The sequence below is a fragment of the Lontra canadensis genome, unplaced genomic scaffold (genome assembly GCF_010015895.1).
Source record: "Lontra canadensis isolate GAN:19392208 unplaced genomic scaffold, GSC_riverotter_1.0 scaffold41, whole genome shotgun sequence".
Lineage (NCBI taxonomy): Eukaryota > Metazoa > Chordata > Mammalia > Carnivora > Mustelidae > Lontra > Lontra canadensis.
Genome location: NW_022631035.1, coordinates 543,774 through 562,443, shown reverse-complemented (window position 1 = coordinate 562,443; position 18,670 = coordinate 543,774). Strand labels below are relative to the sequence as shown.

Sequence of the window (18,670 nt, the reverse complement as noted above, 5' to 3'; positions counted from 1 at the left end):
GGTCGGGGCTGCTCCGGGTCAGGGGGTCAGTCCTGCCGGGGTCAGAGGGTCAGTCCTGCCGGGGTCGGGGCTCCTCGGAGTCAGGGGGTCGTTCCAGCCGGGGCTGCTAGGGGTCAGGAGGTTGGTCCGGCCGGGGTCGGGGCTGTTCGAGATCAGGGGGTCAGGTCGGGGTCGGAGCCGCCTGCGGTCACCGGCCTCCAGGAGACCTGGTGCCCGGTGCTGGTGTCCGGTCCCAGCTGCGGCGCGGTCCCGGGTTCCCTGGTCCCTTGGTCCCCCGATCCCCATCGCGGGTCTCCAGGATATGCCGCTCTCGGAGCCTGTGCGTCCGCATCATCCCTCAGACTCGCTCTCCTGTGTGACAGAGCTGGTTCGGGTTATACCGGGTGGAGGGCAGTTGGTAAGCGGCTGTCGCTGCACCTGCCGGATGCCCGATGCCCGGCGCTCCTGCGCGTCAGGTTACACTTCCAGGTGCCTCGTAGTCACCTTACATTTGGGCTCACGCTCAGTCTTTCTAGTTCTAGGGCACTTGTCTGTCGTTTCAAAATATGTTTGAAGCCCCCCAAAAAAGCAAAAACAAAAAAATCCCACTCAGAAAAACAAACTAACCTCTGTTACCACTCAGGGCAATCCTAGCGGGCACCGTTCTTGATGTGGATGATTGAAACAATGATCAAAACATGATTTCTGTGTGTTTGCCTGTTTTTAAAGATATTTATTTATTTATTTATTTATTTGACAGAGAGCGACACAGCGAGAGAGGGAACAGCAGAGGGAGAGGGAGAAACAGGCTTCCCACCGAGCAGGGAGCCTGGTGTGGGACTCTGTCCCAGGACCAGGATCATGACCTGAGCCGAAGGCAGATGCTTAACTCCTGAGCCACCCAGGCACCCCCAAAACATGTTTTTAAGGAGTTTTTATACAACTTACATGATTATAGTAAGAAAACAGGAACGTAGGAAGGACAGGGCTGGTACTCCTCTCCACCTGGGTAACCATAGGGACCGTGGTAGCCTTCCACGTTTGCTTCTAGGCTGTAACAACATAAAGAGCCATTCACTGTGGGAATGGGGTTTTTTTGGTTTGTTTTTCCAAAAATTGGTTCATATAAATATTTTATCACTTCCTCCTTTTTTTTTTTTTAACTTAACATTATACGGAGATACATTTCCAGAGCATTACTCACAATTCTAGTTCAGCGTAATCTGAATGTAGCAGGTGTCCAGGCTGTCGGTGTTCATTTACCTGTCGGTGGAAGGCCACGTTGATTCTAGTTTTCAGTTACCGCAAGGACACGGATAGGCAAGGGCACGCATGTGTGTGCACAAGTCCGGGTACTTTTATTTTTATAGAAAAGATTTCTACACGTGAGGCTAATGGATCAGACTGTACATACATCTTTCTAAATTGAGAGTCAAATTAACAGTACTCTTCTATGTTCCTTTGCTTTTTCAAGGAATGTAGTAAGAAAACAAAAACCGAGGACCAAGAGAATGCGTCAGTTGAAGTACCGAGTCTGGCCCAGGACAATGGAGAGGCAAGTAATTTCTCAGTTTCATGTTAGCCTGGAGTAAATGGCCGGGGCTGTTTTTCTCTTCTCAGAGGACTCCTGTCCCTGGCACACCACTGCTCTAAGACAGAACATAATGAAGTGGTGCCCCTGCAGGGGCTGCGGGCATGTGGGGCGGTCATTCCTCCCATCCAAGAACTGACGAAGCCCTGGGTTGGTCATTCCGAGGCACGTGACCCTCGAGACAGCAGTGCCAAGAGCAAGAGTTCTCAGAATACACACACCCAGCCGAAACTGACTGAGTGAAAAACAAAGGAAAATATCATCTTTAGTCACTGATTGGAAATAGTGGTATAATATTTAAATCTCCAATTTTTTTTTTAAGATTTTATTTATTTATTTGACAGAGAGAGACCACAGTAGGTAGAGAGGCAGGCAGAGAGAGAGGAGGAAGCAGGCTCCCCGCAGAGCAGAGAGCCCAATGTGGGGCTCGATCCCAGGACCCCGGGACCATGACCTGAGCCAAAGGCAGAGGCCTCAAGCCACCCCGGGACCATGACCCGAGCCAAAGGCAGAGGCCTCAAGCCACTGAGCCATCCAGGCGCCCCTCCAATTTTTTATTTTTTTTTAAAGATTTTATTTATTTATTTGTCAGAGAGAGATCACAAATAGGCAGAGAGGCAGGCGGTGGGGTGGGTGGGAAGCAGGCTCCTCGCTGAGCAGAGAGCCCGATGTGGGGCTCGATCCCAGGACCCTGAGATCATGACCTGAGCTGAAGGCAGAGGCTTAACCCACTGAGCCACCCAGGCGCCCCTGCCCCTCCAATTTTTTAAAAGAAAAATTTCACTCTGTAAAATGGGAGTTTGGGTAGGTAATTTATAAAAGAATCCAAATCTCATGATCCTGTAAGTTTATTTTTCCAGTGGTTTCTTCCCTAACTCCATTCTTGAGGGTTTAAATCCTTCTTAGCTAGCAGCGATGGCTTAAGTTTATTGGGTAGGGGAGGTCACTCTTCAGTGTGCCAGTGGTCCTGACTTCACTTATGGAGAGCTGGCAGCGTGGGAGAAACAGCAGCAGGTTTTGCTTTAGTCTCTTGGTGCCAACACAAGGCCTGACCTGGCAGGAGCTGATCTCGTCCGTCTCATACCAGCTCTGCTCTGTGCTCTGGCACCTTAGGGCTTGGCAAGCAGCAGATGAAATGGGCACCCAGGGCGCAGAGGCAGAAGTAGCAGGGAGCACTTGGCGCCTCCCACAGCTGCCCTCTGGCCACATCACCTCGGACAGACATCTAAACCCGGGAGCCCCGGTTTCCTTATCAGTGACCTGGGGAGTTGGGTCCCTTCCCTGTCAGGGCTGTGGTAATACAGAGATAAGGTATGCACACAGCCTCAGCAGGCATCTTGCCAGTGTGGTGGGTGGAACCCCAGTAGGGTGAGCAGCTCAGGGGCGGGGTGCATTCACCAGGAATGGGGAGGTGTGGACAGAGTGGTCTGGGGCAGGAGACAGATCATAAGTGGGGGCAGGTGGCTTAAGGCAGCTAGCACAGGAGAAAATGAAGGAAAGGACCTGGGAGACAGGGCGGTGGGGGGCCCAGGCAGGCCACCGCAGTGCTGAAAGCAGGAAAGCGGGTGTGGCACAGGAAGCTGAGTGCAGTTTGAGGTCCACAGGCATGGAGCTCTATGGGGCTTGGGAAAGGAGACGGCTCCACCGGAGGTGAAGATGGGACAGGTGTCGGGGCTTGTAGGAGCTGGCACTGCTCTGGGAGCCGAGGCTGATGGCAGAGAAGGGGCGATGGACAGTGTTCCACAGGATACACATGTTTAGGAGACCAGAGGAGGTGGAAGGAACAGGACAGTGGGAAGGAACCGGACCCAGCCCAGGAGAGCGTGCAGAAAGGAGAAGCGTGCGGTGCGTAGCGCGCTGGGCATGGAGGAAGTCCCGCCGGAGCAGCACAGAGAGCGCGCACGGGCACCTCTGCCGGGCCAGAGGGCCAGGATTCTCCTAGCCGCACAGCAGTGTCTACTAGGCCCCAGCTGTGTGCCGGGCCACGTGCTCCAGACCCTTGCATTGGTGCTTTGGCCCACCTGGGAGCTTGTTGGAAACTCTTGGGCCCCATTCAAACCTCGGGAAGCCAGGCTGCTGACGTCCTTGGGGAGCTGTGGGCCTTGATGAGCTCACCAGGGAGTACAGAGTAGGCCAAGAGCGGGAATCCCCAGGGGCAAAACAGAAGGGGACAGAGGGACGAGAGGCACTGGGCCAGCTCCTAAGACACAGGAATGTGGATTTCTTCCAGCCATGTGACAGTGCTGTCCTGTTCTCACCCTGGATTGTCCTCAGTGTGACTCCTTGATATCACTGTGGCCTATTCTACCCCCTCCGGCACCCGGAGCTCCAGGCCTGGCTCTGTCTTGTCCAAGATGACCCGTGTCTGTGTTCGTGTTGGTCTCCTGCTGTCCTTCTCCCCAGAGAGGCACATGTTTTAGTCTTTATTGGAGAATCAGACCAAAACTCCTTCTTCATAGGCGGGAGAATTCCATAAATTGGCCGATGCCAAGATCTTTCTGAGTGACTGCCTGGCATGTGACAGCTGTGTGACAGCGGAGGAAGGAGTCCAGGTTTCCCAGCAGAATGCCAAGGACTTCTTTCGAGTTCTGAACCTTAATAAGGTAGGGCTCCTGGGCACTTGCTGGTTCTGTGGTCTGGGGGCAGGAGGTGAGGGTGAGGCATGGAAGTCTCTGCTGGGCACCGGGCACGCGTCTTGGCCCCGGCCCCATGTCCCTTGCTGGTGTCACGTCTCTCCAGAACCCCTGCCCAGGGTCATGTTCCCTCACTAACGTGATATGAGGCAAGGTCCCTAGTCCGTTCCTAGAGGCAAGGTTCTGGTCCGATGGGCTTTTCAGGCTGGGGCAAGGCCGTGGTCCCTCAGCTGTCCTGTAGAGCTGTGTCACTCAGCTTTGGAGAGGTGAGAGGAAGGGCAGGTGAGCCAGAGGGGCTGAAGCATACCTGGGTTTGCCCCTCGCTCCTGGCCACGCTCAGGAAGCCCGGTCACAGCCCAGCCTGCCTGCAGCAGCGCAGGTGCCCCTGGGAGCTCCCCCCGCCGTCTCGAGAACAGCCAGTGTGCCAGGGCCAGGCAGAGCCCATGAGCAGTGTGGGCTGCACGTGGGCGCCGCGGCACAGAGGACAGAGCCCGGCGGCGTCGTGCGTGTCTACTGCCACCCCTGTGGCGTGCTTCTGGGACATCATCCAGCATTTTTAGGTCACAGTTTCAGAGAGAAATATTTGTCTTCCTGTCGTCAGCAGTGCGTCGGTTCCCTTCCTGGTGGTCGGGTTCCCCGGGAGGCCCCCGAGTGAGCGGCGGTCCCCACCTGGTCCTGCTTGTCCTTCTCTGAACAGAATGGCTTTTGCTCTGTTACGACATTGAACAGACTCGGCTCATGTGTGAGGCAGCCTAGCTCCTCCCCGTGGCGACAGCTTGATTCAGTGGGAAGTTCTACTATTAAGTGGATGTTTATAGAAACTTCCGGTCGATGTGCATTCCAGTCAGCATTACCGCTGCAGAAGCGGACATGAAGAAGAAGGAAATGGTTATTTCGCGAAACTGGACGGAGGGGAGGCTCCGGGTCGGTTGAGCTAGCTGCTCCCGCTGCCGTCGGGGGCACCGCAGTTTCCCTTTCTCCGCTGCCTGTGGGCCTGGGTGCTGTCTGCTCCCCCGCTGGTCACAGAGCGGCTCCCTCAGAGAGGGGACGTTTGAGTGAGAACAGTGTGAGGCCTGGAGACCTCCCGGGCTGGGCATCAGGTGGAAGGATTGGAAGCACTGAGTCTGGCTCCTAGAGCTGGGGACAGACGACCCTCTGCCCTCCCACTTCTGTTAGCAGCTGGGACTCACAGGCCCCCGGCCCCTGCCTCCGCACTCTGCTGGGCTGCGTTCAGAAGCTAAACTTGCTGACAGTGTCTGACCCACGCAGCTCTGTCGTGGTAATCCCGTGTGTCCGCTGAACGCCAGGTTAGAGGGTCACGTGGGAGACCTTCTGACGCCGGCGTCCTCACCTGTGCTGCCCTCCTGGGTCATGGCCCTTGTGTTGCTGCTGAATTGTTCGTGTTTTTCTCGGGAGTTCCTGAGCTGCCACTGTCAGTTTTCACTCAGGGTGTTGATAGCCTTGTGGTTTCATGTTTACACAATAATTTTTTAAAAGTTTTTTTAATTTTTTTTGTCAGAGAATGAGCACAGGCAGGGGAAGCAGCAGGCAGAGGGAGAAGTGGGCTCCCTGTTGAGCAGGGAGCCCGATGTGGGGCTCCATCCCAGGACCCCAGGATCATGACCCGAGCTGAAGGCAAACGCTTCACTGACTGAGCCCCCCAGGCGCCCCATACAGTATTTTTTAGAACAGTTTATAGAAGGTGAGCATGATCCACTCCTTAAAAACATCCTGCAGTTTGGGGATCCTGGGTGGCTCCGTCAGTTAAGTGTCTGAATCTTGGTTTCAGCTTTGGTTACGATCTTGGGTTCATGAGATCAAGCCCTGTGTCAGGCTCTGTGGTGAACATGGAGCCTACTTAAGTTTCTCTCTGTCGCCCTCTGCCCTACCTCTGCTCTGTCTCTTTCTCTCTCCTTAAAAAGAAAAAATGTATACATACATACATACATGCATACATACCCCACAGTTTGCCATAATGACCAGGGATTGAGGTCCTGTGGGGACAGATCTCCAGACACTGTTCCAGTGTGTGTATATTCTAATTGAAATACGCTGGTGTGTGTGTCTTTAAATTGTTATTGGGTCATTTCACTTATTTATGGGCCAATATTTAATATTTATTTTTCCTTTAGAATTATCCACTTTTGTTCAGGTGTTCACATTTATCGATAGAATATTGTTTTTAAAAATTGATGAAATCTCTAGGGGCGTCACACTTCTTAATCCTAATTTTTTCCCTTAATTATATTTGCTAGTGCGAGTGTATTTTATCACTGTTTTCATAGAACACTTACTACATTCTGTTTGACTGGAGTTTTCATTATGGTGTCTTACTTCACTCTGCGTACCCAGCACACGTATCGCTCTCTCCTCTGTTTCCCCCAGAAATGTGATCGCTCACAGCACAAAGTGCTGGTAGTGTCAGTGTGTCCTCAGTCTCTGCCTTATTTTGCCGCCAAATTCCACCTCAGCGTGACGGATGCATCTAGAAGACTCTGCGGCTTCCTCAAAAGTCTTGGTGAGGCACCTTGATACTGTCGTGAGTCTACGGGGCCAGCCGACAGCTGCCCTCTGTATCTCCAGTGTTCAGCTCCCCGGGGCACAGCGTAGACCAGGACCTCCACCAGCATCTCGAGGAATGTGAGAGGACCCAGCCTCCGCCCTGCAGGAGGCGGGCACCCCTCACCCCCTTACTGTGCAGGCGGGTGTTGCGTGAGGTCTGTGGCTGGCCCTCCGGGAGCAGCGGGTGATGGGGTGGCGGGGACATGTGGGAGACTCCGGGGCTTTCCAAGGAGTGTGGTGTCATCTCAGCCCCAGGGCCCACAGAGGGCTGGGATAAGCCTAACCATGGCAAGAGGACCGGCATCCAGTTTTCCAGGTGCTCTCCGGAGAGCAGAGCAGGGAGGGAACGGGCTATCTCCCTTGGTCCCTCTCAAACGTGCCCAAGAGCTCAAATGTGAATGAGCTGGAATGGAACCATCCAGAGTAGTGATGGGCAGGCTCCTGTGTCGTCCACTGCTATCGGCCTGCCCAGCCCCGAGCCCCTAGCCCACCCCCGCTCTGTGCAGCGTCTGCCACCCTGGGCTGTCCTCCTGCACAAGACCACCAGGCAGGCTCAGGAGAGGAGAACTGGAGGCATTTGCCAACATGAGTTTTGGTTTTTCTGCAGTGGCGTCTTTTTTTTTTTTTTTTTTAAAGATATTCATTTATTCATGAGCGACAAATAGGGAGAGAAAGGCAGAGGCAGTGGGAGAAGCAGACTCCCCAAGGAGCAGGGAACCCAACACAGGGCTCCATCCCAGGACCCTGGGATTATGACCCGAGCCGAAGGCAGACACTTAACCAACTGAGCCACCAAGTCGCCCAGTGGATTCTTTTTTTGTTGTTGTTTTTGTTTTTTGTTTAAGATTGATTTATTTAGGGGCACCTGGGTGGCTCATTCGTTAAGCATCTGCCTTCGGCTCAGGTTATGATCCCAGGGCTCTGGGATCGAGTCCCGCACTGGGCTCCCTGCTCAGCGGGAGGCCCGCTTCTCCCTCTCCCACTCCCCCTGCTTGTGTTCCGTCTATCGCTGTGTCTCTCTTTGTCAAACAAACAAACAAAAAAAAGATTGATTTATTTATTTTAGAAAGAGTGTGTGTGCGAGCATGCCAGCTGGGGGAGGGGCAGAAGGAGAGGGAATCCCAAGCGGACTCCCTGCTGAGCACAGAGCCTGACACGGGGCTCAGTCTCTAGACCCCAAGATCATGACCTGAGCCGAAACCAGGAGTCAGATGCTCAACCAGCTGAGCCACTGAGGCGCCCTGCAGTGGCTTTTAAAGACCTAAACACGTGGAGGGTTACTAAAAAAATACGGTGACACTTGGAATAAGCCCCTGGTCCTTGGGGCACTTTGCATGGTTCCTGTACGCACTGCTGCCAGACTGGGCCACGGGGCCAAGTGCCCGTGGGGCCCTTCCCTCAGGCTTGTGATCTGAGAAAGCTTCAGGTGGGCTTGGCTTTACCGAAGACCAGAGTTTCTGGATACTGTCTCTCATACTGAAAGGCCCTATTTGGGGAGACAATTTTTTTTTTTTTAAGATTTTATTTATTTATTTGACAGAGAGATCACAAGCAGGCAGAGAGAGAGGAGGAAGCAGGCTCCCTGCTGAGCAGAGAGCCCGATGCGGGGCTCGATCCCAGGACTCCGAGATCATTACCTGAGCCGAAGGCAGCGGCTTAACCCACTGAGCCACCCAGGCGCCCCATGGGGAGACAATTTTTTAAAGAGTGGGGCATTAGATATTAGTAAAACATATCCACAGTGAACCTGACTTAAGTGTCATCTTAAAACATTACCTTATGTTTTATAATTTTTAAAAGAAATTATCTAGTTGCAGATATTAAGGTTATTTAATTCACTTTGCTGTAATTATTAAAAGTATAATGTTTTGTCTCGGGCTTATGTGCCAGTATTAAGAAAACTTATTTTAAAGATAGCTAAAAAGAGGCACCTGGGTGGCGTAGTCATTTAAGCCTCCAACACTTGATTTCGGCTCAGGTCATGATCTCAGGGTTGTAGGGTTGAGATCCACGTCAGATCTGGGCCCAGACTGCGGCTCTCTCTCTGGCTCTGCCCCTCCCGCTGCTTGCACTCTCTCTCTCAAATAAGATCTTTCTTAAGAAAGAAATGCTAAAATCTTTAAAAAGAAGAAAAGAAATAGTTACAAATCAGCATAAAAATTATGGCCATCAGAAAGGGATGGGCTGCCAATTTACTCTATTTTTTTTTTCAAGATTTTATTTATTTATTTGACAGAGATCACAAGTAGGCAGAGCGGCAGGCAGAGAGAGAGGGGGAAAAGCAGGCTCTCCACCAAGCAGAGAGCCCGATGCAGGGCTCGATCCCAGAACCCCGAGATCATGACCTGAGCCGAAGGCAGATGCTTAACCCACTGAGCCACCCAGGCGCCCCTACTCTATTTATTTTAAAGAGATCAAGGATCATCAGACTGAGATCTAACCTCTGACCAGAAACGAGTGCTGCGGGTTCCATGTAATCTCATGTTACCGTTATGGCTGCTGTGAGGTTTTGCATCAGTATAGATGTAGAGAGAACAGGAGGAAGCCAGAGAGAAAACATACATATTTTATAGTGAAAAATGATCCTGTTTGTTGTTTGAAGAAGAAGGTGAGGCACGGTCCTGGGCTTATGCAGTCTGTGGTATAGACAAGGTAAGAGGGAGGCACAGAGCTCGGGGTGCTGTGGAGTCTGCAGACTCGCCGGGGTCCCAAGATAGGTGACGAGAAGCTGAACGCGCCCTCTTTCCCGCAGGGGTGCACTACGTCTTCGATACAGCAGTAGCCGCGGACTTCAGCATCCTGGAGAGCCAGAAGGAGTTCGTGCGCCGGTACCAGCAGCACAGCAAGGAGGAGCCCGCGCTGCCTATGCTCACCTCCGCCTGTCCCGGTGAGCGCCCAGGGCCAGCGGCCCTGCCTCCGTGCGCCAGAGGCACCATTTCTCACAAGTCTGCCTTGGGGGCAGGTGCGCAGATGGGTGAGGTCAGAGGTCACAGGCCCAACGCACTGGGCGTCCTAGACCTGGAGGGAGTGGAGTATTGGTGGGGACCCCCGCAGGTCCACTCCAGAGCCCCCCACCTCACTCAGCCCCTGCCTGGTGCACACCAGCCACCCCCCCACTCCCAATCCGGCCTGATACTTGCTGCATCCAGGGTCTTAAGCCCTTTAAGTCTGTTTATGTGTAGGTTTGGAGGTTCTAGAATGTTCTTCCTAAATGATGATGCACTCTCCCTGGGGAGTTCTTTATCCCCAAGTGTGTCAGAACTATAACTGGTTCAGCTTCACATCACCTCTCAAATTTAGGGACATGAGGTGAGATTCGGTTCAAAACTAACCCTCGTCTACAGTCAGTGTTGTCCTTTTTGCTTCTCAATGACCGTAAGGACATGAAAGCAACATCAAGGTCAGATGATCTGACCTGGTAGATGGGATCAGGGCTGTGGGCAGGCCTGTGCCGGCTCGCGGGGCGTCTTCCTCACGCAGGGTTCTGGGTCTTGGGGTGCCCTTGCTGCCCACAGACTGACAGGTGTCTCCTGTGGGGTGTACTTCTGCAGAGCTGGGCACCTCGTGCCAGGCCTCTTCTCCAAGTATGTCCCCTCTTGTCCCGGCCTGTCATTGGTGGCCCAGGGGAGCGGGGAGTCTGCAGTGCTGCAAGAAAGAGCCAGCACCGAGGTAGGACGTGAGGGCTGTTGTCATCCCCTGCTGCTGTGAAGCCCACAGCCACTTCTCTGTTCTCCTGACTCCATGGGAGCCAGCAGGGGCTGTCCAGGGCACAGGCTGGTGTGTCTGCTCCCGGCCAGTGTCGAGTAACAAGTTTCCGATCACAGGTCTCCTCAGGAAAGTGCTGACCTGTCTGGTTTCAGATGCAGGGCACCATGGACTCTGGGACCCTGATTCCTCCTCCCCGTCCCTGCTCAGTCCTCTTCCCCACCCCCGGGGCTGTGCATCCTCCGTGGGTTCCGGCCCTTACCTCCTACTGTTTGGCGTGATGTCCGGTGCCTCTGGCTGCTCCACATCAGCTTGCCTGCAGCACCGAGGTGCCCTCCGCCAGGGAGCCTTGTCTGCAGGTGCTGGCCTGGCACTGAGGCCGGGTGGGCGGGGCCTTGCCAGGCCTGCCGTGCAGTGGGAGGGGCCTTGGGTCCCCAAAGGCTCCATCGCGCTTGGCAGGTTTTTGTGTTCATCGTCCAGAGGCAAGGGGTAGCGAGAGTCCTGCCGTGGCCGCTCCCCTCGGAGCTTCCGTGGTCGCCGCGGACGTTTTCCTTTGCGCACTCAGGCCCGCGTGCCACGCGCGGCTGCGGTCGGCGTTTGCTCAGACAGGGTTGCCGCGTCGCCGGACGTGCCTGCTGCTGCTCCTGGCCGGCAGCGGTCAGAGGGAGGTGGCCGGCGGTCCCCGGGGTCCGATGAGCAGCTTTGCACGCGCCGTGGTGCTGTGGTGGGGACTCCTGTCCGTAGGGTCGGCCTCTCACCAGGCTGTGCCCAGGAGGTGAAGGATGCGAGCCCCGCCTCCTGCAGGCCTTCTCTGACCCGCGTTCCCCGTACAGCACCGCTGTGGGGGACCGCGGCCCACAGCAGCCCTCGGTGGCTCAGGAGATGCTCAGTACCAGGCCAGGTGCTTAGGCGGAGACCCCGTGTGCTCTCTGGACATCACCCGGGCCTGTGGAATTCTGTCCTTGCCCTGAAGAGGGGCAGTTGTTGGTTGGTATCTTGCTATAGGCTTTGTGGCCGCTGGCAGCAGCACAGTGGGAGGCCGGGTGCCCTGGGACGGTGCCGCACGGCTGCTCCGTGAAACTTGTTTTCTGCACCAGTTTTCACTTCCTTCCGCTGCATCCTCTTTGGTCAGGGGCTGGCAGGGCCATCTTCCAGTCTAGGGCATATGCACCTGGGGTCCGTGGGGCCCAAGGTGCCACGAATTCCCGGGAAGGTCAAAAGAAGAGGTGTCTGGCTTTCCCCCCAAGTGACAGGGTCTGGGAGCTCAGAACTCCTCGTGTATGATAGAAAGGAGAAGGAAGCCCTACGAGGAGCTGACGGGGGGGCTGTTCTCTCCCCAGGCTGGGTCCGATATGCCGAACGGGTGCTGGGCCACCCTGTTACTCCACACCTCTGCACCGCCAAGTCTCCCCAGCAGATCATGGGCTCCCTGGTGAAGGATTACTTCGCCAGACGGCAGGTAAGCCAACCGCCTCCCAGAGAGCAGCACGCGGGCTAGGAGATGGTGGATGTCCCCACCAGGCACAGTGAAGGTGGTCTTGGCCTCAGATCGAGTGGAAACACTGTCTCTCCTGGTAATGGGGGGCCCCGGAGATGATTGCAGTGAAGAAGGCCCTGTGTGGGGTCCTGGCCTGTCCCCAGACCACAGTGAGTAGGCATGTGACTCCTTTAGCCACTTCTGCCTTCACATGGTGGGAAAACTCCCAGGCAGGCACCTGAAGGCCTTCCCACACCCCTCACCTGCTGCGTATCCCCCCTGTGTGTGGCACCTGTGTTTAGCTGGTCCCTGTGCTGTACCTCCCCACTGCAGGCCCCCACTCCAACCCCCTGCCTGCCATCTAGGGCCACCTCAGGAGCCCTGGCAGCGGCCAGGCCTGGTTCCTGCCGGAGGCCCCCAATACCTCAGTGGTGTCCGTGATGTGGCCCCCTCTTGTGGTCGGGTCTCCAGCTGCCAGGGTGCCCACAGTCCCCCTCAGATGACACATCTCTCCAGGGAACCAGTGAGGTCTGGCCCTGGAGACACTGGAGGACACAGCAGAGTGAGGGATCCCACAGACCCAAAGCTTTAAGAAGCCACATGCTTTGACACCCTCGTGCACTTAGGGTGCAGGAAAAGGAGCTGTGGGACCTTTTCCCTTGTGCTTGTCCCGTCCCCACTGTTTGGGGGAATCCGGGAGTTTGCCAGTCCTAGAGGGTAACCGGGCCTGTGGGCCTGCTGAGGGACAGCCGGGTGGTCTCCTCAGGCTCTGCCTTGCGTGGGGCCATTCTGCCGAGGCCTCGCCACACATGTCACTCAGCAACTGCCCGCTCATGGTGTGGCTGCTGATTCCGCTACAGGCAGCAGAGGAGCGTCCTGAATATGTGTCCCTTGGGAAGTTTCCGGAAAGTTTGAGGGTCAGCCAGCCCAGGCGACGGTCCCACAGTGCCTTATCCTTTTTGGCGTTTGGTCAGCATGTGCACAGGTCTAGGGCAGGCGGGTTCAGCCCTTGGCGGCTCTCCCCCGGCATCTCCGGCTGCCGGACCTTCTGGGCTCTGGGTGGCTCGGCCCCATCCAAAGTGAGGCGGCTCTGCGGGGGGCCGGTGCAGCTGGGAGGCAGGCCCGGGGCACAGCTTGGTCTGCAGGAGGCCGGGCCGGGACCCAGAGTGGCCTCAGCACATGGGAGTGCACCTGGGGAGGGGATTTTGGGCACCAGCTCTTAGCTGGCCTCCTCATTTCCCCACAGCCCCAAGCAGGGTTTGCCCTTTCTTCCCAGAACCTGTCTCCAGACAAGATCTTCCACGTTATCGTGGCTCCTTGCTATGATAAGAAACTGGAGGCCCTTCGAGAAGACTTGCCCACCGCTTCCCATGGCTCCCGGGGTGCTGACTGCGTGTTAACTTCAGGTGAGGGGTGGGCGGGCAGGGTATGCCTGGGGCCTCTGGCCAGTCGTCCTCTGAGGTCCCAACAGGACCCCCGGGGGTTTGACTGAAGGGAAGTAGGGGGGCAGCGTTCCCATGGCTTGACGTCCCATGTGAGACGGAGGCTCTACCAACCGACTGGACCTGCACGTGGCAACACGGGGACTTTTTTTTATTCAGAGTCAAGTGGAGGCCCATGGGGCTCCAGTGACCTTGCCAGCAGCTCCCACAGAGTGCGCTTGGCGGAGAGCCTGCAGCAGGTTCTGTGTGATGGGGCAGAAGTGATTCTCTGGTGTCCTCGAGAGCCGTTCAGTGGGACACTGCCGTTGGGGGGTGGCTTATGTCTGCGAACCCCGTCCCGCGTCGGCAGGGCAGCCGGCTCTCGGGGGCAGAGACTCCTGGGTGTGGGTCCCTCCAGCGTGAGGACCTGAGGACGGTCTCTGCTTCCCTGGTAGCCGGTGGGTTTGCGTGAGAACCGCACGCCAGCCTTGCTCGGGCACAGTGCCAGCTTTACTGTTCTATCCCGTGTTGAGTCACTGCATGTGCATGTGATGCCACGGCAGTGGGTAGCAAGGGTTTCTGGGGGCCCTGGTGTAAACAGAAGTGGGAAAGTGGTTCTGATTCTCAGTTCATCTTTGCACACCACCGACCTCCACATAAATGCAGCCACTGTGTCCTGGTCCTTTGTCCACAGGTGGTTATACACAGGTGTTTTCTGCTTCAGAAACAAAAATATGGAGAGATTGTTGGCAAAAGCATCCCTTGTTTCAAGGGCAGAAGGTGGACTTGGACTCTTGAGTTTTACCAGAATTTTTCACATGCTAGCATTATGCTGCGCCAGATGGGTTCCTGCCCTCTGTATGGGTGACCGTGCCCAGGGTCACCTTAACAGATGCTCCCGTGGGGGAGATAACCTTGGAAGCAGCTCCTCAGGAAGCCTGATGTCCCTCTGGCATGGGCCATGTGGCTCCTTCCACCGTGCCTTATGCCGCCTCTTTGTCTGTAGGTGAGGTCGTTCAGATGATGGAGCAAAGTGACCACGCAGTGAAAGACGCTGCCGTTGACACTCTGTAAGTGACTTTTGCAGGGAGGGGCACCTTGTGGGTGGCCTCCCTTCTTCCTGACGAGGCCATGGGCAGCAGAGAGACGGGGGTGTGGGGGTGTCTGACCTGGGATTGCCACTTCCTGTGTCGTGGCTTGTCCCCCACCATGACCCTTGGTCATCCTCGCAGCTCTCCAGCAGAACACCAGCCGGGCCCTGGTGTGCGGTGCCACCCGCTAGGGTGTGGGGATTTGGGTTTCCGTGGGGATATTTACGTGTCCACGCCCTCCACCTCTGAATTCTGTGTGTTCCTGGTGTTGTGCATCTGGACCTGCCCAAGGGTGGGTCACCTTTGGGTAAGAACAGCTCCCCCACGTCTCTGCGTGTTGAGAGCACTGGGCCGGGGTTCTGTGGTCCTGGTGTTCCGAACCTACAGCTGGCGCTCCCCTACATGCAGGCCTTGGGCTCCGGCTGCTGAGCAGTGGCAGCCCTCGCGTGGGAGGCCACCCTGAGGCGCACAGAACCGACGGCCACAGAGTCTGTGGCCAGAGCCCATGCGTGTCCCCACTGGGGCATGTGTGCGCAGAGTCCCAGCTCTGGCCCGAGTGCCGTGGTCTTGGGGAATACGCGGACGCCGGGCGGCAGAGAGGACAGCGACCAGCCCAGCGCACTGAGCGAGGCTCTGCCTGCTGCTTGGGCCGCGCAGTCGCAGGGACTCTTCATGTTGGTTGTTAAAACTCAGCAACGTGTAAATATCTGTAAAAGGTTTCTCTTTTCACGGGGAATCCTGAATCTGGGAGTCTGAGTCCTGCTTGGGTCGCTGTCTGCCTGGCCAGGTTCGGAGGCCCGAAGGAGGAAGAGGTGAGACGCCATGACGGGGCCGGCTCGGACGGGTACCTGGCGCACGTCTTCAGACACGCGGCCAAGCAGCTGTTCGGCGAGGACGTGGGGGAGGTCACCTACCGCACCCTGAGGTCTGCCTGTGCGCTCAGCACCGCTGTCCCGGGCACGCTGCCCCAGCCAGTGGGCGCGCACGCGTGTGGCGTGTGCGTGCTCGTGTGAGCTGGGGTGGGGCTGGCTTGCTGACGGGGTTTGGAATAGCCAAGACCAAAGTGCTGTTTTATTCCCATTTTTGATTTTGCTACCATCTCAAACTTAGACTGGAAAACGATTGTCTGCCGCAGAGGAAGGATGCAAAAGATGCTGTAGATTAAAGTCCATCTGTTGGGATGCCTGGGTTGCTCCGTGGGTTAAGCGTCTGCCTCCCTGATCCCAGGGTCCTGGGATTGACCCCAGGTCCGGCCTCCTGCTCAGCGGGGAGTCTGCTTCTCCCTCTCCCTCTGCCCCTTCTCCATGCTTGGGCTCTCTCTCAGTCTCTCTCTCTGTGTCTCAGTTAAAATAAAGCCTTCAGGAGACAAACCCCGCTGTGTTCATCTCACAGGAACAAAGATTTCCAGGAGGTCACCCTCGAAAAGAACGGGGAGGTTCTGTTACGCTTCGCTGCGGCGTACGGCTTTCGAAACATCCAGAACGTGGTTCTGAAACTGAAGAAGGGCAGGTTCCCATACCACTTCGTGGAGGTGCTCGCCTGCGCTGGGGGTAAGACATGGGGTCTGGCCACACTGCCCCCAGCGTCCTTTCACGGCCCCCCACAACCCCTTATGAAGCAGGCCCTCCCGGGTTACCCCAAGCCTTGCCCGTTCTAACAGCTCTGCGGGACTACGGAGGCTGCCCTTGTGGTTCTGACACAGTGGTCCCTCTCCATCCCTCACCACAGAGTAGAAAAGCCAGGTGTCCCCTTAGAAGACCCCTGGGGACATGGTCCCAGAGAAGAGCTGCTCGTGAGAGCCTGATCTTGGTTCAGATGGCCCCACCAGTAGCCAGGTTCTTTCCTGAGGGACAGAGGCAGGCGGGGGAGGTCCACATGGGAAATGGAGGCTGACAGGAGGCTCCAGGGCCGGGGTTCCACAGCAAAGGCCAGGGACTTGCTGGTGGAATAGGTACCAGTGTCCAGGGAGAGGATCCCATGGCCTCCGGTAGCTGTGGGATCACCTGCGCCCTACGGAGCAGGGAAGGCCTGCAGGTTTCCAGCCCGAGGAGAGGGGGCGTGGCCAGGGCGCCGACAACCTGCAGCGCCTCGGAGGGCGTGTGGGGCTGCGGGGGGCAGACCCAGTGAGGAGGAGGCAGCGGGCGAGCTGGGCCCGTGGCAGGGGGCGGGGTGTCCAACTCCCCTGAGCCATGGGTGGGGGCTGGCAGACTCACCTGAGCCCTGACAGCGGGGGAGCCGGGGGCAGGGATCTGAGGAGAGGAGCAGACCGTGGGAGACTGGGCTCCCTGGGAAGGTAAACAGGATCTCCTGCCATGGCTCAGCGTCTTCGAGATTCAAGATCAAACGTGTAGCTGGTGGAGGGCGCTTGGGGCGCTCAGTCAGGGAAGCCTCTGCCTTTGGCTCAGGTCAAGATCCCAGGGTCCTAGGATGGAGCCCCGAGTCAGGATCTCTGCTCAGCGGGGAGCCTGCTTCCTCCCCTCCTCTGCCGCTCCCCCTCGCTCGTGCTTTCTCAAATAAATAAATAGAACCGTTTTAAAAAATAACAAAATAAAATCTTTAAAAGGAAAAAAAGGCACAGCTGGTGGGTGCTGCTAAGGGACCAGTAGAGAGGGGCTCGGCCAGGGTGGCAGCTTGCTACAAATTCTTTTCAATGAACTTAGCCCTATAAATCCTGGCATCATTTAATAAGCTGAGAGGAAACAGCACCAGGACGTGGGAGTTGTGCCCTTTCTCCAGGCAGTGGCGCTCGGGTGCATGGGCTCCCATGGGGGCTCGCGGATTCCCGCGCCCTCCCTGGTGCCGTGCAGCCCTCAGAGACGCCCGCAGTGTGGCTGCCCCAGTCACCGTCTTCTTGCTCTTCTGCACGTCCCGATAGGTGTCCATGGCCAGCCAGTCCTAGAGGATGACCGCTTACTTCACTTTTAGGTAAAAAACGTTTCCTGGATAACGTATGTTAAAAGTACGAAGCGTAAGGGGCTGTGAGCCCATAACCAGGGCTCTTGAGGCCTCCGGGGCCCCACGTCCAGAGTCCAGCTCCAGACTCTGGCCCCATGGTGCTGCACAACGCCGTTGTTCCTTTCCTGCTCTAGAACCATCCCCTTTAAAGCGGAAGGAAGAAGAGCATCAGCTCCCTGCTTGTCTTTCAGGCTGTCTGAGTGGCAGAGGCCAAGCCCAGACCGAGGACGGGAGGGCAGACAAGGCGCTGCTGCGGCAGATGGAAGGCATCTACGCGGACATCCCTGTGCGGCCCCCCGAGACCAGCGCCCACGTGCAGGAGCTGTACCAGGAATGGCTGGACGGGGCCGACTCCCCCAGAGTCCAGGAAGCCCTGCACACCATGTACCAGGGCGCAGGGCTCCCCGCGGGCAGCCGGGACATCAAGTGGTAAAGGTCAAGCCGGCTGCCAGGGAGGGAGGCGCGGCTGAGCGCGGGCCCGAGACCCTGCAGGAAAACGGCTCGGCTTCTCGGTTGCTACCTTGGTTTTCAGAATTCTCTACCCTCTTTGCTGGTGGTTCCCTCTCTGTTTGATGTGGTGCTATCTTTGTGACGTGTGCGACTGCAGGGAGTATTTTGACCTGAGAGAAGGATTGCCCCAATTTAAGTATCCTTTTAAGACTGAACAATATCCCAAAGAACAAGAATGAAGACAAACCACTATCTTTTAGGCTTAAAAGAAATCCAAAAAGTGTCCTGTGAAGAACTAAGACCCCAGAAGCTCAGGCTCGTCTGCCTCAGAGAGACGGCGTGAGGAGGTGACAGGAGGCGGCTGCTGTGGGGTCTGCCCAATTCGGCTCTCATTTTACCCACTTCACGTTACTCCTGAATGTTTTTGCCAGAATGTGAGTCAGTTGCGTCCTTTTGGAACTGGGAGCGGATACACAAGTCTGGATTTCCAGCTTTCCTGGCAGCAGTGGGCCACGTGTCTCACTGCTGCGGTGCCAGAGTGTGGCGGGCAGCAGCCCCTCCTGGGACCAGACCTCTAAGCCAGGGGCTCCGTGGCTGCGGGTGCTGTAGGGCCCAGACACGCACCCGCCCATTCAGCCCTTAAGGGGAGCGCACCGTGAGGCGGGGGAGGCCTGGCGAGGTTGCCGGCTCTCTACGGACGGGAGGACGGAGACGGGGCAGAGATGGGCTACCCGTGTAGGCCAGGCCGTGTGATCGAGGGGTGCTCCCCTCCGTCCGTCCTGATGCCGCTGCGGTCCTGCCTCCCC

The 18,670-nt window shown here is 56.6% G+C and overlaps 1 protein-coding gene across 1 annotated transcript in view; it reads left to right on the top strand.

Moving 5' to 3' along the window:
• The window catches only part of NARF (nuclear prelamin A recognition factor), an 18,277-nt gene extending 212 nt beyond the window's left edge, over nucleotides 1-18,065 (top strand). Inside the window, exons 2-11 of the mRNA XM_032870320.1 lie at nucleotides 1,454-1,534; nucleotides 4,030-4,173; nucleotides 6,589-6,721; nucleotides 9,518-9,652; nucleotides 11,811-11,929; nucleotides 13,224-13,353; nucleotides 14,375-14,438; nucleotides 15,247-15,384; nucleotides 15,852-16,009; nucleotides 17,606-18,065. Coding sequence (XP_032726211.1) covers nucleotides 1,454-1,534; nucleotides 4,030-4,173; nucleotides 6,589-6,721; nucleotides 9,518-9,652; nucleotides 11,811-11,929; nucleotides 13,224-13,353; nucleotides 14,375-14,438; nucleotides 15,247-15,384; nucleotides 15,852-16,009; nucleotides 17,606-17,847 — 1,344 coding nt within the window. The 3' untranslated portion in view covers nucleotides 17,848-18,065. The remainder of the gene's footprint in view (nucleotides 1-1,453; nucleotides 1,535-4,029; nucleotides 4,174-6,588; nucleotides 6,722-9,517; nucleotides 9,653-11,810; nucleotides 11,930-13,223; nucleotides 13,354-14,374; nucleotides 14,439-15,246; nucleotides 15,385-15,851; nucleotides 16,010-17,605) is intronic.
• Nucleotides 18,066-18,670: the final 605 nt, after the last annotated feature.